At 43.2% G+C, this 27,929-nt stretch overlaps 1 protein-coding gene across 4 annotated transcripts in view; it reads left to right on the top strand.

Moving 5' to 3' along the window:
* The window catches only part of DYNC1I1 (dynein cytoplasmic 1 intermediate chain 1), a 1,447,115-nt gene that overhangs the window by 74,878 nt on the left and 1,344,308 nt on the right, over window positions 1-27,929 (top strand). For 2 of the 4 annotated variants that reach the window (XM_069211739.1, XM_069211740.1), the window contains exon 2: window positions 12,450-13,114. The exons of the other annotated variants lie outside the window; for them this stretch is intronic. In XM_069211739.1, coding sequence (XP_069067840.1) covers window positions 12,878-13,114 — 237 coding nt within the window. In that variant the 5' untranslated portion in view covers window positions 12,450-12,877. The remainder of the gene's footprint in view (window positions 1-12,449; window positions 13,115-27,929) is intronic. 4 annotated transcript variants of the gene reach the window in all.

Here is a 27,929-nt window from a genome sequence, read left to right as displayed (position 1 = left end):
TATAGTTGCAGTGAAGATTTCTTCTTTCAGGCTTAGGGTCTGATTTAGAGTATGGGAGATGAGTTACTCCATCAGAAACGTGACCAATATCTCATCCGCTGTATTATGATCTCCATAGACTATTATGGGATCGTAATACGGAGGACGGGATATCCATCACATTTGTCTCAATCTCTAAATTAGGCCCTTAGTCACTTTTAAGGAAGTTGAAAATCTCTAGCAGGCTGAAGCTGGAGGCTGTAGCAGATGAAAGTTCCACGAGGTCGGATACCACTTTCGTGAAGGATCGCTGAAAAGGACTTGCTACTGCAGAATAGAATGTAGCTGGAGCTGCGTGGAGCCAGGCCAACCAGCGAGGCACCTTGGAAGAATAGACGAGCAGGTTGGTCCCAGTTTCCTGTTGGTTCTTAGAGTAGTTTTTAGCCAGAAAGTTTCTAACTCCCAAGGTTTGAATTTTGGCTATCTGGGCAAGTTTAGCACCAGCGTCAAAGTTCCAGGCCTAGGGGTTTGAGACTCACTCAGGCTGGGTCCACTTGTGGGTTCAAGATGAGTGGAGCCTTTTCTGTCCATGAGGCTGTGCCAGCCAACTAGTCTTTGGAGTCACTCTGACACTCCTGGGTTCAAGAAGTGGAACAGGGCTCAAGCAGATGATCAGGCCTCTGAGACAACCCAGGCACACTGGAACAAAGGAGGAAAGCCAGTCCACTGGAGCCAACAAAGAAGGTACTCACCTTTGAAGTTCTGGTAGGGTGGAGATGACGCGGTCAGGGAAGCTCTTTCCACAGAAAACTTGAAGTCACCATATTGGTTTGTGTGTGAATGCTGTGCAGGACGGTTTGGACATGGGTGGAGGGATGATGTGGCATCCTAGGATTGGTCAGAGATGCCTGGCAACTACAAAGTTCCACTCCACATAAAAGCGATGCACAAGGAAGAGACTGTTGAGAAGACCCTGGACCTGACAACAATGGTGGCAAAAGGATGCCCGGCTGGAAGGAGAAGCCCCATGTTGCTTGCAAGGAGGGACTAAGGGCCTTGACTCCAGCAGACCTCCAGGACAAGGAGGAGTCTCAAGGGCGAGAGGAACTGACCCCCTTGTATCCTCTGAGGAACAGGTAAGGGATAGGACCTGCCGGGGCACCCTCGATTGGGTCCTGAGGACTCCTCGTTGGCTTCCCTGACACACTGGTGGACTTTGACGCAGATGATACGCAGCTGGCGGTCACACTGAGTGGGGACTCAGACCTGGAGGCTCCCAGGTTTTGTGATGGTCTGCGGGAAGTGGCTAACTGGATGAAATCCAACTCTCTCCAGTTAAACACCAAAAAGACGGAGATTATGGTGGTGGGTAAACAGGTGGTTTTGTGGGATGATAAATGGTGGCCTTCGGAGTTGGGTGTGACTCCCCTCCCAGCGGCAGAGATAAAAAACTTGGGGGTATGGTTTGATTCTTCTCTGAGTTTCATCTGTCATACCAAGAAGGTGGCGGCTTCTTGCTATGGCATCATCAGAGGACTTCGACCTATCCTCAAATTCTTTGATGCACTTACAAGACAGCTGGTGGTTCAAGCATCAGTGCTGTCTAGGTTGGACTATGCCAACTCCCTACTGGCGGGGATAAACCAGTCAGAATTTCGGCGGCTCCAGCGGGTTCAAAACGCTGCGGCCCGACTGGTGACTGGTCTCCCCAGGCGATGTTCGGTGTCCAATACTCTGCGCTCTCTCCACTGGCTCCCTGTGCAGCAGAGGATTAGATTTAAGGTTCTCTGTTTTGCATTTAAAATCTTAAAGGGTACTTCCCCGCAAATTATGGAGAAATTGCTGATTCCTTATGTTCCCTCTCGCACTCTTAGATCGTTAGGCCAGAACTTAGCAGTGGTTCCGCGCTTTAAGCTGAGCAGAATTGGGGGCCGCTCCTTTCGAGTCCTGGCAGCGAGTTGGTGGAATTCTCTTCCTCCACAAATCCGGGCCATTGATGAGCTCCTTCAGTTTAGGCGGGCTATTAAGACCTTTTTATTTGTCTAAGCTTATCTGTTGTGTTTTGTTTTCTTTTGCCCGCTTTTAGTGCTGTGTTGTGTTTACCTTCTCAAAGCGCCGGGACGCCCCTTTGCTGGGGCAGCTGTGCGCGGTAGAAATAAAAATAACATAACATAACACTGGTGGACTTTGAGAAGCCAGGAGGCTGTGTGATCAGTGACGTGCAGCAGAGAGTGTATTTTGTTGTCTGCTTATGGAGGGGTGTCAGGATGCCCTCACCAGCAGGACAGTAGCATTTGAAAACCCTGGTTCCTGCAGAAAGCACCTTTACAGACTAGGAGGACTGTAGAAAGTTATGATGATAGCTAGGATGGTCACCTGGAGCAAAATGCGAGAAAGATTAAGAAAATCAGCCCTATGGGCCAGTGATATGGTTGTTTTAAGTTTTGGCCCCAGGGGAAAAGAAAACAAAAACAAGCACATGTTGCTCTGCCAGTATTTTCTCACAGGCCCCCAAGATGGGACTAGGCCCTGGGGGTCAGCACGTCTATTTCTTTTTTTAATTGCAGGGGTGTGGAGGTGCCTGAATTTGTTATGCCCCCAGGGGCCAACAAAGGAAAAGAACTTCCAGAGAGAACATACCTCAGGACTACAAAACCAAGGGTGACTTGTAATGGTAGCACTCTGCACTTCACATGGGCAGGGAAAAGTGAAGACTGTGGCCAACTCCAGCCCATAGGTAGGAGCAGAGGAACCTGTTGCCCCTATGACAATGGAAGCAGGAGCAAAGGTATAGCTTGACTGTGCAGAAGTAGGCTCACTGCATTGTCTCTAATGCAAAAAGGTGGAAGGGAAGTGGGTGTTTTCCGGGTGGGACTGGGGCACACAGAACTTAAAAATATTGTGTACCATGAAGCTGCATTAAACAATGAACAGCGGGCAAAGCTGCTGTTCAGATTTTTAAGAACAGAGGCACAGGAGTGCCCCATAATGCCCTGCAAGGGGGCTATTCTTCAAAGTTCCTTTCTCCTGTGGTGCCTCAAAATTAAGAGCAGTGTCACCAATGAAGTTTCCTTTTGTTTTTAACACTCCATCAGCAAGAGCTTTTGTGCTCTGGCAGACAGGTACAACTTATGGCTGGTCCAATGGGTACACTTTGTGTCCTGTTTGATATGAAGAAAAACTAGAATGCATGTTTATTTGAAAGTGCCTTTGTTGGGAATATTGACTTTGACAATTCTATGTGTATCATTATAGTGAATACTATTGATGATTAATGCTGTACTTACTCATTGCAATGATGAAACATGACATGTGGTTGCTTCTATTAATCTGGTGACACTCTTACAAAGCCAGTAGGCCTTCCTTACCTAAAATGACACCCCTTATATTGTGATGTAGTGGTGGTGTATATCTGGTGTAGTTTGGGATATCGTCGTTACAGGACCCGTCAGCCGTGTAATATGATCACCAAATATACTTTAATTTGCCTAATGGACTTTTTTGCATATTAATCTGTAATATTTAGTAATGTGTGTGAGTAATAAAGTGACTTTTCCTTTTTAAAAGAAAAAGAACTGACTGGGTAATGGTTTATTGAGGAGTTGTTGCATAGCAGTGTATTGGGATTGCTAGTCCACACCCGATCCCCTGAGTATGCCTTGGGCTGCTGTACTTCGCTACCCTGAAAGGGTCAAGTGCTACAATGGGCACTTTGTTCCCAGTAAACAGACTCCTGCTGACTTATTACTTCTGAAGGACTCACCTCCTTCTCAACTAATAACCCAATCTCTTACAATAATCTTCGTTTGAATTTGGGGATAACATATAACGCAGAAGCATATGGCTGAAATCAAATGTGCCCTGTTATCAGTTAATTTATCAAGGGCAGTATTATATATGAAAAGTTTATTAATGCTTGTATGATACCATTGTAAAATACACAGCTTGGACACCATGTGGCGGAGGCCACTCTAAAGCATTTTTTGCATTAATTTATGTTCACTTACTTTGGAAATAATACAGTTCATACAATATAATATGCCTTTCATTGCACAGTGAGTATTGTTACATTTTTTTGTAGAAAAATACCACACCAGTTCAGAAAAATAAAGTTACATTTATAAATAGTTACAAAAGAAATGACAAAAATCAAATCAGTAGGGCAAAAGGTACGCAGTATTAAAGATTTAAATGAAAATCGCCCCAAAAAGCTCAAGGCACCAACTGTGAGTATCTGGTTGGGCTGGACTGGGATCTACTCACAAATTCAGCATGACCTCGATAGAGCGTGGACCCACTACAGGGACACAGTTAGGAACGCTGAACAAAAGTACCTTAGATCCTGATTGCGGAGCGATGCGAATTGCAGCATTGAGGATGCATCATGCAGTGGAGATTCATGGAAGCTACAGGACCGTGGTGCAAGGTCCTGTGTCATCATTGAGAAGGCCGTCTGAGGAGTTCATGATGTGAAGTCCTGTATTAAGGGGCACTGCACTCTGGCTGGTTACAAAGAAGCTGCAGGGCTTGTGATGCGAAGTCCCTGCATTGTCGAGCATGCCATCGATGAGGGGCTTGCAATGCGAAGGCTTGCATTGAGGATGTGTGGATCAGCAGTAGTTCTGGAAGGCTGTGGGTGGCGATGTGAAGTCCTTCACCAAAGACGATTCATGCAGCTTCCCGATGCAGAGTTTGGAGAGGTGTTGTGTCACGCAGCACCTCCGATGCTGAGGTTGGAAAGGTGATGCTTTGTGCAGTAGCACAGGAATGTCAGTTAAATTCATCCACTATGTTTAATTAGAAATGGAACTTGTTCATTCTAGCTTACAACCATGGCAATAGTAAGTAGTATGAACAAGTGATATGATTGGAAAGCCTTTGGCGTTTGGACCATCACCTTTTTAGGGCTTGTCCTTTTATGAATTGATGAGGTGCACTTGTTAATGCTGTGTTTTCATTTGGTAGATTGAAGGGAGCAAAGTCGTTAAATGCTAATGTGAGAAATTAGGTTGTTCAGTGAATGGGGTTTGACCCATCTTAAAGCAACAGCAACAATCCCTATCAGAGTGAACCACAAAAGTCACTAAATGAACCTGTGCTTAACCGTCTTGTACCTTGGAACAAAAGCAGTCAGGCTTAACTTAAAGGTAATATGTGAAGTATTTGTGCAGCACACAAGGAAAATAAATTCTACAGCAACTTAGAAAATTAGAATAAATGTTAATAAATTATTTGACACAAAAATGACAAAAATCCAATTAGCAGAACCAGAATTATGAATTTTCAAATTTTAAGGTACAAATGAGCACCTGAAAACCGCAGACATCTTGTCACGCGAGAATGAGTCAAAGATGAAAAATATAGGTGACAGAAATGAATTGCGGGTTGGATACAAGAAGTGAATTGGGCCTGATTGGTGCTTACCTTTGGGCTTAGAAGATATTCTGAAGAAAATGTTCCGAGAAGGTAAAGTTCAGCAAGGCAAGGCTGCAGGAGGTGTCTACGTAGGGAGCATTGATGTCTGGAAGCTGCTGGATATAGTTGCAGTGAAGATTTCTTCTTTCAGGCTTAGGGTCTGATTTAGAGTATGGGAGATGGGTTACTCCGTCAGAAACGTGACCAATATCTCATCCGCTGTATTATGATCTCCATAGACTATTATGGGATCGTAATACGGAGGACGGGATATCCATCACATTTGTCTCAATCTCTAAATTAGGCCCTTAGTCACTTTTAAGGAAGTTGAAAATCTCTAGCAGGCTGAAGCTGGAGGCTGTAGCAGATGAAAGTTCCACGAGGTCGGATACCACTTTCATGAAGGATCGCTGAAAAGGACTTGCTACTGCAGAAAAGAATGTAGCTGGAGCTGCGTGGAGCCAGGCCAACCAGCGAGGCACCTTGGAAGAATAGACGAGCAGGTTGGTCCCAGTTTCCTGTTGGTTCTTAGAGTAGTTTTTAGCCAGAAAGTTTCTAACTCCCAAGGTTTGAATTTTGGCTATCTGGGCAAGTTTAGCACCAGCGTCAAAGTTCCAGGCCTAGGGGTTGGAGACTCACTCAGGCTGGGTCCACTTGTGGGTTCAAGATGAGTGGAGCCTTTTCTGTCCATGAGGCTGTGCCAGCCAACTAGTCTTTGGAATCACTCTGACACTCCTGGGTTCAAGAAGTGGAACAGGGCTCAAGCAGATGATCAGGCCTCTGAGACAACCCAGGCACACTGGAACAAAGGAGGAAAGCCAGTCCACTGGAGCCAACAAAGAAGGTACTCACCTTTGAAGTTCTGGTAGGGTGGAGATGACGCGGTCAGGGAAGCTCTTTCCACAGAAAACTTGAAGTCACCATATTGGTTTGTGTGTGAATGCTGTGCAGGATGGTTTGGACATGGGTGGAGGGATGATGTGGCATCCTAGGATTGGTCAGAGATGCCTGGCAACTACAAAGTTCCACTCCACATAAAAGCAATGCACAAGGAAGAGACTGTTGAGAAGACCCTGGACCTGACAACAATGGTGGCAAAAGGATGCCCGGCTGGAAGGAGAAGCCACATGTTGCTTGCAAGGAGGGACTAAGGGCCTTGACTCCAGCAGACCTCCAGGACAAGGAGGAGTCTCAAGGGCGAGAGGAACTGACCCCCTTGTATCCTCTGAGGAACAGGTAAGGGATAGGACCTGCCGGGGCACCCTCGATTGGGTCCTGAGGACTCCTCTTTGGCTTCCCTGACACACTGGTGGACTTTGACGCAGATGATACGCAGCTGGCGGTCACACTGAGTGGGGACTCAGACCTGGAGGCTCCCAGGTTTTGTGATGGTCTGCGGGAAGTGGCTAACTGGATGAAATCCAACTGTCTCCAGTTAAACACCAAAAAGACGGAGATTATGGTGGTGGGTAAACAGATGGTTTTGTGGGATGATAAATGGTGGCCTTCGGAGTTGGGTGTGACTCCCCTCCCAGCGGCAGAGATAAAAAACTTGGGGGTATGGTTTGATTCTTCTCTGAGTTTCATCTGTCATACCAAGAAGGTGGCGGCTTCTTGCTATGGCATCATCAGAGGACTTCGACCTATCCTCAAATTCTTTGATGCACCTACAAGACAGCTGGTGGTTCAAGCATCAGTGCTGTCTAGGTTGGACTATGCCAACTCCCTACTGGCGGGGATAAACCAGTCAGAATTTCGGCGGCTCCAGCGGGTTCAAAACGCTGCGGCCCGACTGGTGACTGGTCTCCCCAGGCGATGTTCGGTGTCCAATACTCTGCGCTCTCTCCACTGGCTCCCTGTGCAGCAGAGGATTAGATTTAAGGTTCTCTGTTTTGCATTTAAAATCTTAAAGGGTACTTCCCCGCAAATTATGGAGAAATTGCTGATTCCTTATGTTCCCTCTCGCACTCTTAGATCGTTAGGCCAGAACTTAGCAGTGGTTCCGCGCTTTAAGCTGAGCAGAATTGGGGTCCGCTCCTTTCGAGTCCTGGCAGCGAGTTGGTGGAATTCTCTTCCTCCACAAATCCGGGCCATTGATGAGCTCCTTCAGTTTAGGCGGGCTATTAAGACCTTTTTATTTGTCTAAGCTTATCTGTTGTGTTTTGTTTTCTTTTGCCCGCTTTTAGTGCTGTGTTGTGTTTACCTTCTCAAAGCGCCGGGACGCCCCTTTGCTGGGGCAGCTGTGCGCGGTAGAAATAAAAATAACATAACATAACACTGGTGGACTTTGAGAAGCCAGGAGGCTGTGTGATCAGTGACGTGCAGCAGAGAGTGTATTTTGTTGTCTGCTTATGGAGGGGTGTCAGGATGCCCTCACCAGCAGGACAGTAGCATTTGAAAACCCTGGTTCCTGCAGAAAGCACCTTTACAGACTAGGAGGACTGTAGAAAGTTATGATGATAGCTAGGATGGTCACCTGGAGCAAAATGCGAGAAAGATTAAGAAAATCAGCCCTATGGGCCAGTGATGTGGTTGTTTTAAGTTTTGGCCCCAGGGGAAAAGAAAACAAAAACAAGCACATGTTGCTCTGCCAGTATTTTCTCACAGGCCCCCAAGATGGGACTAGGCCCTGGGGGTCAGCACGTCTATTTCTTTTTTTAATTGCAGGGGTGTGGAGGTGCCTGAATTTGTTATGCCCCCCAGGGGCCAACAAAGGAAAAGAACTTCCAGAGAAAACATACCTCAGGACTACAAAACCAAGGGTGACTTGTAATGGTAGCACTCTGCACTTCACATGGGCAGGGAAAAGTGAAGACTGTGGCCAACTCCAGCCCATAGGTAGGAGCAGAGGAACCTGTTGCCCCTATGACAATGGAAGCAGGAGCAAAGGTATAGCTTGACTGTGCAGAAGTAGGCTCACTGCATTGTCTCTAATGCAAAAAGGTGGAAGGGAAGTGGGTGTTTTCCGGGTGGGACTGGGGCACACAGAACTTAAAAATATTGTGTACCATGAAGCTGCATTAAACAATGAACAGCGGGCAAAGCTGCTGTTCAGATTTTTAAGAACAGAGGCACAGGAGTGCCCCATAATGCCCTGCAAGGGGGCTATTCTTCAAAGTTCCTTTCTCCTGTGGTGCCTCAAAATTAAGAGCAGTGTCACCAATGAAGTTTCCTTTTGTTTTTAACACTCCCACAGCAAGAGCTTTTGTGCTCTGGCAGACAGGTACAACTTATGGCTGGTCCAATGGGTACACTTTGTGTCCTGTTTGATATGAAGAAAAACTAGAATGCATGTTTATTTGAAAGTGCCTTTGTTGGGAATATTGACTTTGACAATTCTATGTGTATCATTATAGTGAATACTATTGATGATTAATGCTGTACTTACTCATTGCAATGATGAAACATGACATGTGGTTGCTTCTATTAATCTGGTGACACTCTTACAAAGCCAGTAGGCCTTCCTTACCTAAAATGACACCCCTTATATTGTGATGTAGTGGTGGTGTATATCTGGTGTAGTTTGGGATATCGTCGTTACAGGACCCCTCAGCCGTGTAATATGATCACCAAATATACTTTAATTTGCCTAATGGACTTTTTTGCATATTAATCTGTAATCTTTAGTAATGTGTGTGAGTAATAAAGTGACTTTTCCTTTTTTAAAAGAAAAAGAACTGACTGGGTAATGGTTTATTGAGGAGTTGTTGCATAGCAGTGTATTGGGATTACTAGTCCACACCCGATCCCCTGAGTATGCCTTGGGCTGCTGTACTTCGCTACCCTGAAAGGGTCAAGTGCTACAATGGGCACTTTGTTCCCAGTAAACAGACTCCTGCTGACTTATTACTTCTGAAGGACTCACCTCCTTCTCAACTAATAACCCAATCTCTTACAATAATCTTCGTTTGAATTTGGGGATAACATATAACGCAGAAGCATATGGCTGAAATCAAATGTGCCCTCTTATCAGTTAATTTATCAAGGGCAGTATTATATATGAAAAGTTTATTAATGCTTGTATGATACCATTGTAAAATACACAGCTTGGACACCATGTGGCGGAGGCCACTCTAAAGCATTTTTTGCATTAATTTATGTTCACTTACTTTGGAAATAATACAGTTCATACAATATAATATGCCTTTCATTGCACAGTGAGGATTGTTACATTTTTTTGTAGAAAAATACCACACCAGTTCAGAAAAATAAAGTTACATTTATAAATAGTTACAAAAGAAATGACAAAAATCAAATCAGTAGGGCAAAAGGTACGAAGTATTAAAGATTTAAATGAAAATCGCCCCAAAAAGCTCAAGGCACCAACTGTGAGTATCTGGTTGGGCTGGACTGGGATCTACTCACAAATTCAGCATGACCTCGATAGAGCACGGACCCACTACAGGGACACAGTTAGGAACGCTGAACAAAAGTACCTTAGATCCTGATTGCGGAGCGATGCGAATTGCAGCATTGAGGATGCATCATGCAGTGGAGATTCATGGAAGCTACAGGACCGTGGTGCAAGGTCCTGTGTCATCATTGAGAAGGCCGTCTGAGGAGTTCATGATGTGAAGTCCTGTATTAAGGGGCACTGCACTCTGGCTGGTTACAAAGAAGCTGCAGGGCTTGTGATTCGAAGTCCCTGCATTGTCAAGCATGCCATCGATGAGGGGCTTGCAATGCGAAGGCTTGCATTGAGGATGTGTGGATCAGCAGTAGTTCTGGAAGGCTGTGGGTGGCGATGTGAAGTCCTTCACCAAAGACGATTCATGCAGCTTCCCGATGCAGAGTTTGGAGAGGTGTTGTGTCACGCAGCACCTCCGATGCTGAGGTTGGAAAGGTGATGCTTTGTGCAGTGGCTTCTATGTGTCTGTTCTGCCAGGACCACATGTGGGCCTGGTAGAGCACCTTCTGGCCCACTTCCAAAGGTCCAGAACAGAGATGGCAAACTTGTGAGGACAGGAGTGACAGTTGTTCGAGTCCTGGTGCCTAGTACAAGGTTGTTTGAGCCTGTTCTGTCTCTGAGGCTCTGATTAGGAGGCCAGTCAGCTAGCCCTTGGAGTCACTCTGGTGCTCCTGGGTTCAAGAAGCAGGTCCAGTCTTTCTCACTCAGGCAGGAGGACAGAATAGCTGCAGAGTCGCAGTCCTTCATGCAGCAGAGCCGAACAGCAGTCCTTCTTCTGAGTCTTCTACATGTCCAAGATGTGTACTGACGAGTTGGGTCTGACGGTCCATTATTTATCCCTAGTGCCCACTTTGAAATAGGAGATTCTTCTAGAGGTTTCCAACCCCTGGGGTGTCAGGCATCCCCTTCGTCCCTGCCCTAGCCCCAGATTGTCTGGGGTCACAACAGACAAGTGACAAACCTGAGTTTGTTAATATATGGTAAACCCTATCCTAAGGGCTGTTTGGGGTCCACCTTACGGGTGACATCTGTATCATAAATGAAGGTTTAGGCATAGAAAAAGGTTTACTTCGCCAAGTTGCATTGGTGGGTTAAAACTGCATGCAGGCTGCAGTGGCAGGCATGAGGCATGTTTTAAGGGGCTGCTTAAGTGGGTTGCACAATACATGATGCAGGCCCAATAGTAGTATGCATTTCACAGGCCCTGGGTACACATTACTAGGTACTTATAGGTAAACTAAATGTGCCAATTGGGTGTAATTGGGTGTAAGCCAATTTTACAATGTTTTTAAGGAGGGAGTGCAAGCATTTTAGCAATGGCTAGCAGTGGTAAAGTTTGTAGAGTCTTAATGACAACAAAAACGAAATTCGGAAAACAGGAGTGCTGAAGGCAAAAAAGTTTCGGGATCACACTTCAGAGAGGGCCAGGTCCAACAGGCCACTCATAAACCTATAGGATGATGGGTAGTTGGATGTGATTCTTGTATAGCCAGGATGAGCATTCATGGAACTTCACCTAGTGCCTAGGAGCTAGCCGTCTGTAGGTGATCAGAGGAAGGAGACTGCTAGCCAGCCATGACATGTTGTTTGGGGTGTCATCATGTGGGGACACAGTCTTCTCTTCAGTGGTGCTGACTGCAGCGTTGACAGCTTGTAATAGGATATGGCTCTCTCCTGAGATCACACGCCATCCTCTACTCATGGATGGCATGGCATCATTGTCAGGCGGTTTGTCTTTAGGTACTTCAAGGGAAGAGTAATGTAAGTTGGCACTTAGATATTTAAAATGGTCCATAGCCCCAAATCAGATACGATGTACTTTAGTTTTAAAGCACTGTTTCCACTTCAGAGAAGACAAATTAAACATTTCATAAGTAGGGTATTTTTCATTTGATATGCACTATTACTAGTAGCTTTATGGTCAGAATTTCAGTCATTTAACTCTCCCCCTTATGTAAGGGGTTGGAGCCACATGCACCTACTAAGTGGAAATCTCTACCTGGTGAATAGCTTCCCGGGATTTCCATGCTGATGTAGTCGGAAAGCTACATGTAGGTAATTTTGCATGTGCAGATCTCTGCACAAGAATAGGTCCCATTACAGAGAACAAATGCTTGCAAGAGCCTCAGCTACTGGCAATAGCTTGATTACACATTCCAGTCCATTGCTTGTTTTGCCCACTATCTTACTCCAGAGTTCAGCCATATGTAAATCAGACTTGGTCCATCTCCAATACTAACAGTGTAGTGCAAACTGTAAGGCCACAAGCTCTCTAACCAGGAGCTCAAGCAGCCCCAGACCAATTTTGTTCCTTTTGGGTTTTATCTCTGATGTGCATCCTGAGTCGAGTGGCACAGCACATATAGCATGTCTAAGTATACCTGTTGCGCTTAAGGAATGTTTTTCTCACCAAACATTATGCATTTTAATTTGTATATTAAGGGCAAGCTATCTGGGCCTATAACACATCCTGATGTGGTAAAATGTAAAATTAAAGTAATGTTTCCACGCTGCTTAGAAAATATTTCCCATACTATTATACCACAGCAATTTCAAAGCCTTGGATAGTAGATAGCAATATAGATGGCAATCCATATGTTGCGCTTGGATATAATATGACTTTTTAATTTCTATTCCTGCATTACAGATTTAAACTCAACTGGTATCTGCTTCCGAATTGAACAAGGCATCCACTTTGTAATACTAATAAACAATATATGCTGATGAAGCTCAAGACCCAAACCCAGGACTGGACTGTCACTATTTCGAATACCACAAACGAAGGCACGCGAGGGTGTTCATGAAATGCCAGTCCCCATTATCAAGCAGTTGTTTAGCAAACTATATCGATTTAATGTTCCTCTCTTTTGCGATTGACATTATTCATTTTACTACATGAAATGTTTATACAACTGTCCTAAAGTTGTGTATTTGGAATTGTCACCTCAGAAGATATGACTATTTGTGACTGGAGTTAAATGATAGCAGCCAACCAAAATTGAGAAATACTGAGGAACTACTTTGTTGCTGACTGGACATTTGTTCTTTTTCCTGTCAAAATCTGACATTTGTGTGATGCCCCCAAAACGAAGAACTCCAAAGGAAACTAAGGAACCCAAGAAGTCTGTCCCAGTTGTGGGGACGGTCACCAAAGGCCAGGAGAAAGCAACTCGAACACAGCAGAAGGTAGATCGTGCACCACATACTAAGGTGCCAGGGCGCCGGCCTAAAGCCAAGGCGGAGACTAGCAGCTCTGCTGAGGTTTTGTCAGCTGATCTTGCAGCTGCTTCACCAGTTCCAGAAAGACCCCAGGTATGAGAATAAACTGATGGAACGAGTCAAGATACATTATTCTGTATTTTTTAAGGTTAATTCAGGATTGTTGAGAAGAAACTCTTTTGTTTATTAGTTAATGTGAAACTGTTCAGGAATATCGGCATTGGAAGCTTTAAGCTCCAGCAAGTTCAGCTTGGTAGCAGATTTTTCAATCAAAGTTTGAATATAATATGCAGAGGTTTACTGTGGGAGTTTGCTGTGTATTTATATTTTATTTATTTTTGAAATATTGTGTATTGTAAACTTGACTCAGGGGCAAGAGGGTGCTTTACATGGGTACCTGATCATTTTTACCTGAGAACCCGACATTACACATGTTTTTGTGAGCATAAGAACCTTAAGTGATTTGCCCAGAATCACAGTATGTTGAGCCGAGGCCAGGATTTGAACCTGGCTCCCCAGTTCCAACCTTGGCAGCTCTAGCCATTAGGTAACATCTCCTCACTAAGCTTGTAAACTTGCCATCAATCAATCAATTAATCAGGAATTTGTAAAGCACACTACTCACCAGTGAGGGTCTCAAGGTGCTTAGGTGGGGGTGGGGTGGAGGGGAGGTGCTGCTACTGCTCGAACAGCCAGGTCTTGATAAGTTTCCTGAAGGAAAGGAGGTCTTTGGTCTGACACAGGTGGGTGGGAAGAGTATTCCACGTCTTTGCGGCAAGGTGCGAGAATGATCTGCCTCCGGTTGTAGTTTTGCGGATGTGTGGAACGGTTGCGAGGGCGAGGTTGGCGGAGCTGAGATGCCGGGTTGGGGTGTAGAAGGAAAGCCGTCTGTTGAGGTATTTTGGTCCAGTGTTGTGCAGTGCTTTGTGAGCATGGGTGAGGAGTTTGAAGGTGATTCTCTTGTTGACTGGGAGCCAGTGCAGGTTTCTCCGATGGCCTGTGATGTGACAGTGGCGGGGGATGTCCAGGATCAGGTGTGCAGAGGTGTTCTGGATGAGTTGCAGCCTCTTCTGGAGTTTGGCCGTGGTTCCTGTGTAGAAGGCATTGCCGTAGTCCAGTTTGCTGCTTACGAGGGCTTGGGTGACTGTTGTTATGGTTTCGGTGGGGATCAAAAGGGCATTTCATATTGTCATTGCAAAGCTACAAATTGTGTCAATAAAAATTGTCCGTATTTTAAAAATACATGCTTAAGCCTTCATGATGTACTCTTTCAGGGTGGTTTATACTTTGCAGTATGTGTATTTATTAATTACAGTATTATGCATCTGGGAATATTTTTTCTTTTGGCCACTTCAGAGAGCTATACTGAGCAGTAGAATATTATTGTGCTGGATATAAAATTGATTGCTAAACTTACTTGTTTGATTTAGTATTGCTGTGGTAGTTACTTGACTGGCATAGGTGACCCATATTCAGTGTTCTGGTTTGAAGATCGTAAGGCATTGGGTTGAGGCCTCATTGACTATATCTACTGCTTTGTGCTGAACAACTTATTTTGGGATTCCTATGAATATATAAGTTTATTTTCTCAGTGATATGAGATGTTTCCTGAAAAGTACGTATTTTTTCCAGAACCTCATACCTCAGTGTCTCTCAAGCATCTGTCCCAATTTTCAATCTTGGTTATCAGGAGGTTTGGGCCTTGGCTGATAGGAGATATTCAAGCTAGCAAGATGGGTCATTTATTGAGGCTCTGACTCCTAACACCTGATGAGGATCGTACATCACAGTTTTGGGGGCAAACTTAGGCCCTCATTATGAGTCTCTGGTGGTCTTGAGACTGCCAGACTCATGGCGGTGGTCGGACCACCGCATTATGACCGTGGCAGAGCCGCCACGCTCGGACCACCAAGTTGCTGCCAGCCGGCAGCCTGGAGGTTCCAGTGGTTGTAATCTGCCAGGACAGTGCTGTAAGCAGCGCTGCCCTCCGGATTACGAGTCCCCATACCACAAGCCTTTTTGTTGCGGTTTCACCACCATGGAAAGGCTGGAAGAATGAGGGTGTCTGTGTCCCGTAGGGGTCCCTACACTGCCCATGCACTTGGCATGGGCAGTGCAGGGGTCCCCATGCATAGCCCCGTCGCGCATTCCACTGCCCAGTTTATAGACAGTGGTATACGTGACAGGTGCTGCTGCACCCGCCGCACCGCCACATTGCTACCGGTTCTATTACAAGCCGGCTGCATTGTTAAGGCCCTGTTCACCACACCGCTGTTTCCTCCTGCAGGTCCTGTGGTAAATAGGGCCGGCGGTGTTTGGACCGCACAGGCGGTATCTCAGCGGTTTGAGTTTGGCAAAACTCATAATGAGGGCCTTAGTCTTTTGCTCTTCTTAGTTTAATATATTGAGTACCAATGAACTAATCAAGTGTTGCACCTGTTGGTCAAAGCACTTAAAAAACTGCATTGTTAAGCACTGTGTAAAAGCAAACTAATACGCTTTGCTAGGATGCAGCTGGCAGTCAATTTATTGATATATTCTGACCCCAGTTCCAAATGTTTTCTGTATGGTATGGAATACTTTAAATTTTAGCTTGGTTTTAACTGGAATCCAGTAAGAACCATTAAGGTGAGTTTGATAGGGATACATTCTTTCATTTGATCAGTTCTGATGGTAGTGATGTGTATATTACACAGGGCCAGCACTAGTGATCTAGTTAGGAACAGTGATTTGTTCAAAGGAATGGTAGAACCTGCAGAGAAGTAATACTTGCAATTTGTTACCTTTTATAAAATAAGTAACTCCCACAGGAAAGATAGTTCTAAACTGACAATAACTCTGTAGTTCTTTTTGGGATGGTGGTGATATGCATTCATCCTTGGGCCATTAAGAGATTTATAGTGATGACTACCTATTGCTGATGGGCAAGTGTGACCCAAAGTTCAACCACAGATGCTGTACTGCCCTATGGCTAACAACCACTGATTTCTCGCCACTACTGGCATGTACTGCATAATACAGTATTCACTTTGTGGGAAAGATCAACATGTCAGTCCTTAGGATGCCCATTTTTAGACAGTGTGTTACATGGGTTATACAAAAGTGTGAGACCAAATCTGAACCTGAGTCAGTGCAAGAAATAAAATGGAGTGAGGGTCATCGAACAATTATGAACTTCTGGGACAAATCTCGCCATTAATGATCTACTGCAGCCCTTCACAACATGATATGTATTCATTCTCCAAGAAGGTCCATAGAACTGTGATATCACACTATCCACTGACCAGTTCTAAAGCAATTCAATTTAAATGGTGCTCATGTACACGTGCCAGTTGATCTCACTGTATGTCAACCAAAACAACTGCTTTCAAAGTTCATCATGATCCATTTAAATGAGTAGTGTGAAACTGAAAACAGTATATGCTTGTTTCAAGCACGCTTCAGGGCAGCACTCACCTCGACAGGCATTGCCTTTATTTTGAAATGTCGAATGGTAAACACACTTGTATCACTTGCTACCCTTTATAAAGTGCTCACTTAGGAAATAAATTTATGTGGTGCACATATCCTTTGTGAACTCTCTACATGTGTGTGGAAATAGTGGCAAGAGATTTCTAAATCTATTTACAATTCATTATCGTACCTATGTGCTTCTCTTCAGACTCAACTGGTTCTGCAGCCCTAATCCCAATGAATTGGTTTAATGCCCTACCGAGACCTTTATTCAGTGTAAACCCTTGTACAGAGAAGGCTGACAACAGCGGTCTCCAGGGGTGCAATAGATAACCTAGATGCCTCCTGAGTGACCAGATGTTCCAAAAGCTGCTCATGCTAACTTCTCGGTTGTTTCATTTTGTAAAGCTCAGGAGACCATAACATGTTGTTTGGTCATGGCACTCTGTTGTTGTGGCTCGATCCGGTTCCTCAGCCCAAATTGCCTAATCAAGACCAAAACAGCCCTACTCAAAGGCCTTCCTGAGAGTGCAAAGACTGTCACAGTAGGACACCTACCCAGCTGTCTGTCTGCTTTTTTCTTGTTGTGCATAGTGTGCAACCTCAGCTGTGTACCATAGGAACCTGGTGGGGCGTTGGTAAAATGAGCTTAGTGGACACTAAGGTAAGGATGACATTGATGTGGTCAGCAACAGAGGTTAGGGGGTACATGGTTTGGATCTACCGCCTAGAATTATTTGCAGTAACTTCTGGAGAACTGCAGCCACCTTGCTCTTGCTTCCCGCTTGCTAACATTTTCTTCAAAACAGTTCTGAGGTACTCTTTTGAGGCTCTTCCTGATGACAGCACAACTTTAAACCAAAGCACTTGGTGAATGCCAGCAGACCAGCAAGGAGCCAAATGAGTCCGCTGACACTCTACAATTATAACAGAAAAATGCATGATAATGTACTGGCTAAAATGAATCTACCCTGACCACCAAATCTTAGGTTTTAAAAGGGTTGGATGATTGCTCAAGACTTAACACTCAACATGGAAAATGCCTTTCATAAACTCTTCTCCTAAAGTAGTGGTGTCACTGCCACTGCCTTTGTTTCTGTTTGCACTATTGGTTATGATATTGGCTTCCCTACCATTAAAGCTCACAAAACTGAGGGGGTGGCTAATAAGTATCAATAATTTGGGACTGACGTTGTGACACAACTTGATCCACAAATTTCTGTGGGAGACGTGGGAACTCTAGAAGCAGTTGAAAAAAATTAAGATACTGAAAGAGAACGTGTCCAAAACTAGTCAGCTGCTCTTTCAGATTACCAAAATCTAAACAAGTTGGGCTGTGACTCTAAACATGCTTCTTTCCCTCTCACACCCCTTATATTGCAGGTCAAGGACAAGACCAGAGAAAATTGAGATGAGGGACATTCTTTTGAGATGAGCTCTACTTTTATTTATAAATCTGACAAGTTCAATTCTACAAAGTTAGACATTGTGGAGGCAGACTTGACTTAATTTACCTGCAACCTCATCTATTTAACATGACGCCTCAGAATCAGGTGTCAGAGATTGATTCAGCAAAGACTTCGTCCAGTTCTCAAGAACACATGGGATCTTTGAGCAGTTTTTTTTGCTTACGGATTAAAAAGGCGAAGTCCTCATGGACCTCAAGAATGATAGGTCTTGTTCAGAATGTTGGAATGATTATAGCTCCACCATTAAGCACACATCTACAGCTTGAGGAGAAAAAGTGTAGAGCACACACATAGCAATATTGTGAGAAAGAGGCACTTCATTGCAATCAAATAGCTGCTAATAATTTTATTCCAGTCATTATGAAGGATTACATAAATTTAAGAGGCCAGCTTATGTGGATAACATATTAATTTCTCCATCTACAGTTTTCGATAATGATATAACACATCATCATCATCATTTAACTTTATTTCGGTAAGTAAAAAACAAACCATTAAAGTACAATACACAACAAAGAGGAAGAGAGCTTCTTAAGAGCAGGAGGGTACTAAAAAAGTAAAGTAAAAACACAGTTAAAAGGGACAAGACAAGTTTAAAAAACAAACAGAATAAACAGCCAGATAAGCATCACTTAGTATAAAAAAAAGGTCTACTCAACGAGGAAACTGGTTTCATGAATCAGTGATGGTTAAAAATATTATACACCAATATCTATATCCTGAAGAGTAATGACCAAAATCAAGCGTCCAATTTGATAAATATACATAAATAAGTCTAAAAATTAGTTCCCCAATCTTACTCCTTAAAATTGCTAATCTCAGATATCAGAATAATACAAAAGATTTTACCATTAATAAAACTATCTGGGTGGATGAATCACATTTTAAAATTCTCACAACATAAAATGAGGGATCAGTTCCCTAGATCTATAAATAATCAATAATAAACCGAACCAATATCTATATCCTATACAACAAAAACTACAATCATACACCCAAGTTTAATAAATATACATAGGTAAAACTAAGCATTAACTACACGGTTTTGTTCCTTAAAATTGCTAATCTCAACCGCCAGATTGACTCGAGAAATCTTGCCAATGGTAGAACTATCTGGACGGATGGGTCGCATTTTAAAATTCTCTCAGCGTGAAGACAGGATCTAACCCCTAATTGTTTGCAAAGCGGGATGAGCCAAAGTGCTCTTTGTTTATGATACGCTTGACAGTGGAAGAAAACATGTGAAACGGTTTCTTCACTTTTACAACCCATCGGGCAATGTTTAGATCTATTAATTGAGCTGGACTATTTGTACGTTAAACAGCACAAAGGAAGAGACCCGATCCTGAACCTAATAAAAAGGGCACAAGCAAATGGAGATACCTTTGCGTCCATAAAGGGCTCAAATTCATAATGACATTTAACAAGTAAAAAATTGTCGGACATAGACAATGGGATGGAACTAACAAATTGGCCAACCTGAACATTATGCCAGAAAGCATCCTTTAACAGCTGTGCAGCATTTTTAGGAATAGAGTTAGGATCCTGCCAATAGGACCCTAAGCCAAGCCGAGAGAAAGATTGTTCAACAAAGACACATCATTTAGTTTTAATACTAGAATCGCGGCCCACCACATTAAGAAGGCCACAACGAAAAGGGGTTAGGGCATCTGTTGTCCACAACCAAATCCAAAACAGCAGGGGCCTTAAGGCAGCAATCTGTGAAATTGAGGAAAAGATTTAGGTCCAGGCGAATGGGCAAGGATGGGGTACTCGATGGAACCTTTGGCATCATTTTTAAAAACGGATTTTCCGCCCTTGCCAAGTTCGCCAAATTACAGTGGCCCCAAAGTTCAGCTCCATATAAGGCAGCCAACCCTAGCTTGAGCTTTGTATATTTCCAGGGATGTGAATCTTCCACTTTATTGCCTAAGTAATCAAAGGTACCCACCCTTTCCAAGGGAACACCTTCTAAATATATATAGGCCTCTTTATTTTTTGCCTAATATCTCCAAAAAACATGTATTTTGTTTTTGCTGAATTAATTGATAGCCCATGGTCAGTGCAAAACTCCAGAAATCTGGAGAGCAGTCTAGAAAGGCCCATGGCAGTACGTGATAACAGTAGAGTATCATCTGCAAACAGAAGACAAGGAATCTTCTGCCCGCCCAGACTAGGGGCATCACTTTGACAGTCTAAAAGGTATGGCAAACCAGCATTGATAAACAAAAGAAACAAGGTGGGCGCCAAGACGCATCCTTGCCTCACACCCCGTGCAGTTGGAAAAGCAGGAGTCAGATCGACAATAGCACCCCAGCGGACTTTAACACAGTTATCAGAATAAAGATCCTTAATGATGTTAATCATAGAACCCGGAACACCAATGGTACTAAGGACCTCCCAAAGCTTGGCACGCGGGACAAGGTCAAACGCAGATTTCAAATAAACAAAGGCCACAAATAAGTGGCCTTTATCTGCGTCTACGGTCTTCCACTTAATGGTGGTAAATCGGAAGATCTGAACGATGGTGCTGATCTTGTCCCTAAATCCTGCCTGAAGATGGCTTAAGACCTGATTTTTCGTTATCCATTGTTTTAATCTAGTTAGCAACTGGTACGAAAAAAAATACTGCAAGTTGTCTAATAGACTAATAGGTCTATAATTCCCAGGGGAGCTCTTGTCTCCTTTTTTATGAACGGGGACAATAATCGCCATCTTCCACGAAACCGGATAGGATCGAGTTGCCATGGCAGTGTTCGATACCCTATTGATATATCGGGTCCATACAGGTAGGTCTGATTTATACAGATCCGAGGGAATACCATCTTGGCCAGGGGCCCTACCAGATCTTTGAGCACAAATTGCCATCTCTGTTTCTTTCAGGGTGAAGGGCGGCATTTCGGACTGGCACAGTGCATAATCTGTAAGAGTATCATCAAAATCCGACCGAGAGCCGTACAATATGATATAACACAGCAAGCATGTATCAGTGCCCAACAACTCACACTGGTTACAATCTAAACAGCTGCTGTGAACCACTGGCTACCAAGGCACAAAACTTGAAGTAAAAGACTGTTGTCTGTCATATAGCTCAATGGATGAACAAGGTTGATGAAAGAACCACAACATTTGAAGAGGACTGTGCTAGGATTACAAGCAACTACAGCAGCAGGAGGCTAAGTCCTGTCATTTAGCAGCAAAATTAGATCATGAAAATCAACTTCGTAGGAAATTATTGTAGGTTCTTGGTGTCCTAGAAGCAGCAGAGGGCAATGATATACACCAATTTATCACTCATGTCTAAGAGAAGGCATTTTCTCAGATTTTTATTTTTAAAGATGATGCATGTCGAGTGACATTCGGTGTGTGATCATAGGTTAATCTAGTTGACTCTTTTCTTTACAGTTCTGTTTTTTTCCAGCATGTGTGGTTTAGTTTACTCAGGGTATTATGTATTGTCGTGCAACCTACCCAAGTGGCTGCAATCCATACAGCTAGGATGAGGGTGAACCTCTGAGTTTGGGAGTAGACAGGATGATGGGCTCTGTGGTTTGGGATAGGAGTTCGGAGCTATGGTATGTATGAGTTAAAGGCTTTCTTAACCCACCTGATTCACTATCCAAAATGTGCCTGTATGCAATATTGTTTCAAAGTGTACTCTAGAGAGATTAAAGTTGAAAGTTTTCGAGGTTAAATAAAGAAATAACTCCTTGCAAGAATCCTATTCCTCTTATGCACATCATCAAATTCTCACACAATTAAGCTATTTTGTACTAGACTGTATGCTCCAAGGACTTCTATTAGGTGGCTGCAAACGTTTGTAAAAAACAAAATAAGCAGACAATGGTAGATGAAAGTGATGGCTGACCCAAATATTGCCAACCTAGAGCTATTTTGTGGGATTATTAACAAAACTAACACAGAAGAAGGGCCACCATTGATTTGCAGGGATTTAAATGCTCTACTTAATCCTCATCCAGGCAGCTCCATTAGAAAAGGCTGCAATAGCATGAATGAAGCTAGCGCCACTATTTTAGAAGTTATTACAATTCTAAGGTTGGTGGATGTATAGGGTTCAAAGTATCAGAATAGGCATATTTCTTTGCCTCATGCTGTGCACATGCACACCTAGATCATTTCTTCTCCTTTTTCTCTTTTTTGTTCTTTTTGTTCTTCTTTATTCTTTTTTTCTTTTCTTCTTTTTTCTTTTCTTTTTTTCTTCTTTCCCTATTCAGTGGTGGCCACATCACAGAATGCAGACTATGAAGCTATATTTAAGAGTTCTCCCTTCTAACCTTTTGGGAACTTAGGGCCTGATTTAGATTTGTGCAAACAGGTTACATTGTCGCAATTGTGACGGATAGCCCACCTGCCGAAATATGAATCACATTATATCCTATGAGATTTAGGTTTCGACTGACAGGTTGCCCATCACTGTTGTGATGGAGTAACCCGTCTGCCAAAATATGAATCCCATTAAATCCTACGAGATTTAGGTTTCGGCAGATGGGTTGTCCATCACCGTCGTGACGGAGTAACCATTCGCCAAAATCTTAATCAGGCCCTCTGTCAAAAGTGTCTATAGTGCTGTATCACCATTTGCAAGTACCCTGGAGCCCCAAAGGCCCAGTTTCAGTCTTATCCACTTTGGCGGTATGGCACTGCTCAGCGGTGTAGCAAGTGCCCTCTCCTTGGGCACTTCCAAGTCCGGATCCTGTATGGAGAAGTTGAGCTGCTTGTGATGGATGCGGCAGCACCATGTGGCATAGGCTCTTCCTGTTGAGCAGCATTGACTGTCGTTTTCCAATGATCAGAGCTGCTCCTGCCAAGCAGACACACAAGGTAGGTTGTTCTTCCCTACCCACCCCTCAGCAGCGGGGAGGGGAGGGTGCTGGTATGATCCTTCAAATCCCAACCAGAACTCAGAGGGTGCAATGTCCTTGACAGCGTCTCAGTGAATCTCTGGGACTTTGTCAGGTGCAGATCACGGCATGAAGGATGGATGGATGTCAGCCACAATGATACGTACAGCAAAGGCTTAATCCCACAACCTCAGTTCTCATTATTCTCCTATTCACCCCATCTCCCTTCCTGAGATGTGTCCAGGCCCCCTTCCTTGTGATCTATCACTGAATCAAAGACCAGTCTTTTGTATTGCGATTCATGTCCTTTTTCCCTTTAGTGAGTCCCCAGCCAGCTCACAGGAATGCAGCAATCCACAAACCTGTCTAAGGGAATCCTCTCCATCTCATGTTTTTACCAGTCCGGCCTGTGTTTTCCAAAATGGGACCCAGAGTACCCCATACACTGTACCATTGCAGGCACATTTACACTGTCAGCACACTTATAAATTATTTCAGTATACACACTCGATTTGCACACACCCTTCAACACTGAAGCTTTCCCATATTCCACCAGGGTGTGCTTATTTTAAAACACATGTGCAGCCAGCAAACACACTTACTATGTGCGCTCTCCGCAACTCTTCAGCTTTCATATATTGTACTTCTCAGAAGCATAAATACACCCAGCATACGCGGTCCCTGCACAGGCACTGCACAGCACTACATTGCTCATGTAATGTATTCCTCTGAGGCAAACATACACCCAGCATATGTACTAACCACACATGCACTGCACAGCACTGCTCTATCCTTGCACTGTAGCTTTTCGAGGCGCACATTCAACTAATGCAGAATCACCACTCCTGTGTTATCTACCACTCCTCATCTACCTGATGTAGACCAAGGGTGAGTTAAACACATGCCAGCTGAACTTTTTAAAAAGGTGAGTGAGGCTGAAAGCCTCACTCCAGTGACACAGGTTAAAAGGTCCTGTTCACTAGTTCTGATCACTACTCAATATGCTGCCACCACTGCGCTCATGCTGTTTAACTCCTGGTGAAGGTGGTAGCATTCCATTACTGTGAGGGTAGCTCTTTGGGCACCCCTAACGATCCAACAACATCGCAATCCATGAGGCTGGCCTATGTCACAGCACCTGTGTTCGCCTATGACAAACAAAAATCAGAATAAGTAGCCAGAAAAACAGTACAGAAGGGCACTCCAGGCATGAGTGTGCTTCTTAACCATGCAGGGGACTTTTCCATCCTAACAAGTGGTCACCAACCAAATTCTTGGAAGGAAATGCTGATTGCAGCTTTCCTGGAGAAAGGCAAGAAACCCAAGCAATTTAGGCCATATAGGCAACTATTACTTTTAAATGTAATCACTAAACTGTACTCCAAAATAATAGCCATGTCTCTTCTGGCTAGTCTCTTATCTTGTTTCATCTACACAACATGGTATCATATCAACTGGAGATACTACTCACATCAGTGTTGCCATCCCATTTTTGGCATTGCGGCTATCGAAGGGCAGCTGCCTAGATAATACTGTTGGATGCAGAGGTTACATTTGATAGGGTGTTTTGGCCCTTTCTCAAACATGTCACATGAGGGTTTGGATTTGGTCCCAGCACTATGAGGAGGGCTCATTCTCCATACATAATCTGTTCGGGGTTGCCTTTGCTATATTTGTTGTCAGTCAAGGCACAAAGCAGAGGTGCCATCCACAGTATTGCCAGTATTGAAAACAAGCTTATTCTCTGTAGATCACTTTTGGACTATTCAGTAATGCTGATAAGATACAAATTGTTATAAACCAACTACTGCCTGAAATTTGGATGTTGGAATTAGCAACATATTTGGGGCTACTTGCCTTGCCCAAACTAGAAGAAATGATAGGTCCGATGTACCAGCTTTTCAAACCAACAAAAGTTTTACGAAAAGGGAATAGACTCCGAGTTGGATTGAGAGGCAAAAATAATTTAATTAAACTGAGGAGCCTGATAAGATTTTTGAAATCCTTTGAGTAATCACACTATTGCTTACTATACTTTTTTTTTTTTTTTTTTTTTTTTCTTTTTTAATTGACAAAGGTTTAATATTTCGTAGTTTTGTTTGGGTATGTACGAATCAAAGGCAAGGAACACATTGCTTAAAGTTATCATTGGTTCAGACCACAGGGGCTGAACATTAACACATTTAACATTGCATTACTGTGTTACGATGGCGCTCACATGACAGATTTAATAATACGTTCCCACTACACATAGATCTGCCACCAAATGCTGCCCTTTCTTCCTTCTTGTAATACACTTATTGCAAAAGTAGACTTTAACAGGACACTGGGTACAGTTTTGTCAATAAGGACATTTTAGTTGATGTATTTGTGGTATTTTTAATATTCATCAATACTTGCCTTTTTTGTGAAATCCTTGCCTGCAGAGAGCTTTCTTGATTATAGCTGCCTTATAAGGCAAGGAGCAGTACCATTTATTTAATAAAGTAGCAATCTCTTTTGATGAATTGCAAGCTAAATACGGTATCCACAAGCATGATTTCTATAATATCTTCAAATAAAAGTTTTTATCTGGCATAGTATTAATAGTAAAGCAATCCAAAAATAAGGGAGTGAGATGTAAGGCATGTGGGTTCACTCCCCTTCCAATTTTCATAAGTGTCCAACACCAAAAGAGAGAGAGAACTCAAAGAGTCATTTTAAAGAAAGAGTGAATCCCCCAACTACTTTATTGTAGAGAAGCTAGATCCATTAGCAATATTAGTAATATTAATGGTATCTCTTTAAATGTTGCCCCACTACTCCAGACGATGATTAACAGCATGTAAAAGCCTAGAACAAGCAAGATTAGAGGATGAGTAAGCACGTGCTGTGGACTGAATGATTAGTGGCTTCACAAAATGCTGAATAAACTTTAAACACCATAATTGAGTGCCATAGACTTTTTAATATTGCAATTTGAAAGTGCAGCATTTTGAAACTATTCCTACCTTTTCAAATACCCTGTAGAGTCTTCATGGTTGGGCTGCCAGACTCATGGGGTTCACACTATCAACAGTCAAAACCATTCATATTTGCAACTGGTTGCAGCCTGCAGCAATTTTGGATTAAGATTGTTTGGAAATGTAAGATAATGACCATGATTGAAGAATTACCATAACCAAATGGCATGTTTAGCACACTGGCCATAGCATCATCTGAGAGTGACTTTGTTAAAAAAAAAAAAAAAAAATGTTAAGCCGATTAAAAGAGCCTATCTTTGCATTGCCAAGCAGTGTATCGTATCGTATCATAAATTCACACAGTTCCGTCAGTGGAGGAAAGCATCTATGGATTTTTGTTGTATGGCATTCTGGAAAATGGCAGCAAGTGCAAAGGGCTGACAACACAATGAGATTCTGTGCATCAGGTCAATGAATTAGTGTGTCTTTATTTGCTCAGCATGCCACCCCAGTTTAGACCCATCCATATGCAAATCAGCCTTGACCCTGTTCCCCATGGTAACAGTCCTGCCCGCACAGCTAGACCAGGTCCTCCCTAGACCGGAAAAAAGCTTCCTGGGACCGGTTTCAGGGTATCACCCTTCATCATCCAGGCTAGCTTGAATCCAGTGGCAAAGTGAGCCTGGGACCCACGTCTGGCCATACCCTGCTCACTTAGGGCGACAAAACCAAACAAACACAAATGATAGACTGAATGGGGAACCAATCAAACATTCACCCCCAGTCACAGATCTGGGCTTAATCCATCAATTATTTTGCTCACTACGCCACCCCAGTTTAGACCTAGCCATATGCACATCAGTCTTGACCCCGTTCCCATGAAACCAGTCCCAGGATGCTTGTTTCTGTCCATCATTTGTGTTTGTTTGCTGTTATGAATTGAGGCATCTCCCTTCCTGGGTGATCTGTTCCATTTAGATCAAGTGACAGGAGCACAAGATACACTATGGTGTAAAATCAAACATTCGTTCTTTATATTGCCTCCCCCCTCCCAAATCTGTACCAGTGTTTTGTCATAATTTCCTAATTAGGGCTCTTGGTTGTATGGTATTTATTTTTTCTGTATGTATTTATGACATGCAAATACATTTTATGTCTGTATCTGTAAAGATCAGTATAACTGGAAAACTGGGAGCCTAATTGTAAATCAAGTCACAGATCATACAGTTCTGTCATAGAGGTCTGTCTTCAGGAGGTGGCAATGATATATGGGGATTTTTGAAGCACTGCTTCCTTGTGTGTCCAATTAATCTCTTAGCATAAGGCTGTCACTTAATTTCTGTCCAAGGATTTTGGCTTTTCTAAGATAGGCATATTTTAGCTTGCAATTGCTTCACACCCTGATGATCAGCCTATATAGATGATTTTCCATCAGGATACTTGGGAGGTGGCTCTGATACCGCAACTGGAAATTATTCTAAGAAGGTCTACAGGAAGGAAAGCCCCCCAGAAAGTTAACTGTGAGGTAACAGTGTGAGATTCAGCCATATTTGTGAAATGTTAATTGGTACAACATGTATTCAGCCAGTTAAGAAATTGGTTAAGGCTCTGTATGTCTTCATTCCAGAAAAGTGAAATATTGTTTATGTAGATGTATTTTGTTGCAACATGGTTTGGTTAAGGGGTATGTGTATTTATTTTTAAAATAGCTGTTACTCTTTTGATCCTATCCTCCCTTTAACATTTCTCTTGTCAATCCACTTGCTCCCAAGCCACTGTGTAAATGAACTATTCACTTATTTTGACATTTTAATTCTCTTTTTCTCTGTTGCCATTCGGTCCCATTTTTAATGCATCCAGCTGTGCAGGTCTGGGAAATGACTTAATTTCATTCATGGTTTGTCTAAGGAAATCCAGCGTTTTAATATTAAAGATACCCACTAACGAAAGCTGTAAGTCTCTATCAGAAGCAGTATATCTATGACATTCAGAAATCCAGGTTCATGTCTAAAATCTAATGTCCATCATCATTTCATATTTAGGCGTTCCTTCGGCAGATACTTTTGGAAACTTAGTAGCAGGTACAACAGAAACCTTAGGCTCTTTCATTACATTACCTATTATTTTGGCTTAAAATGTCAAAAACATAGAAAATTAACATGCAACGACAACCAAACCCAGT

The sequence above is a fragment of the Pleurodeles waltl genome, chromosome 10 (genome assembly GCF_031143425.1).
Source record: "Pleurodeles waltl isolate 20211129_DDA chromosome 10, aPleWal1.hap1.20221129, whole genome shotgun sequence".
NCBI classification, from domain to species: Eukaryota; Metazoa; Chordata; class Amphibia; order Caudata; family Salamandridae; genus Pleurodeles; species Pleurodeles waltl.
The sequence above is the reverse complement of the archived record's forward strand: the minus strand, read 5'-3'. Positions and strand labels throughout refer to the sequence as shown.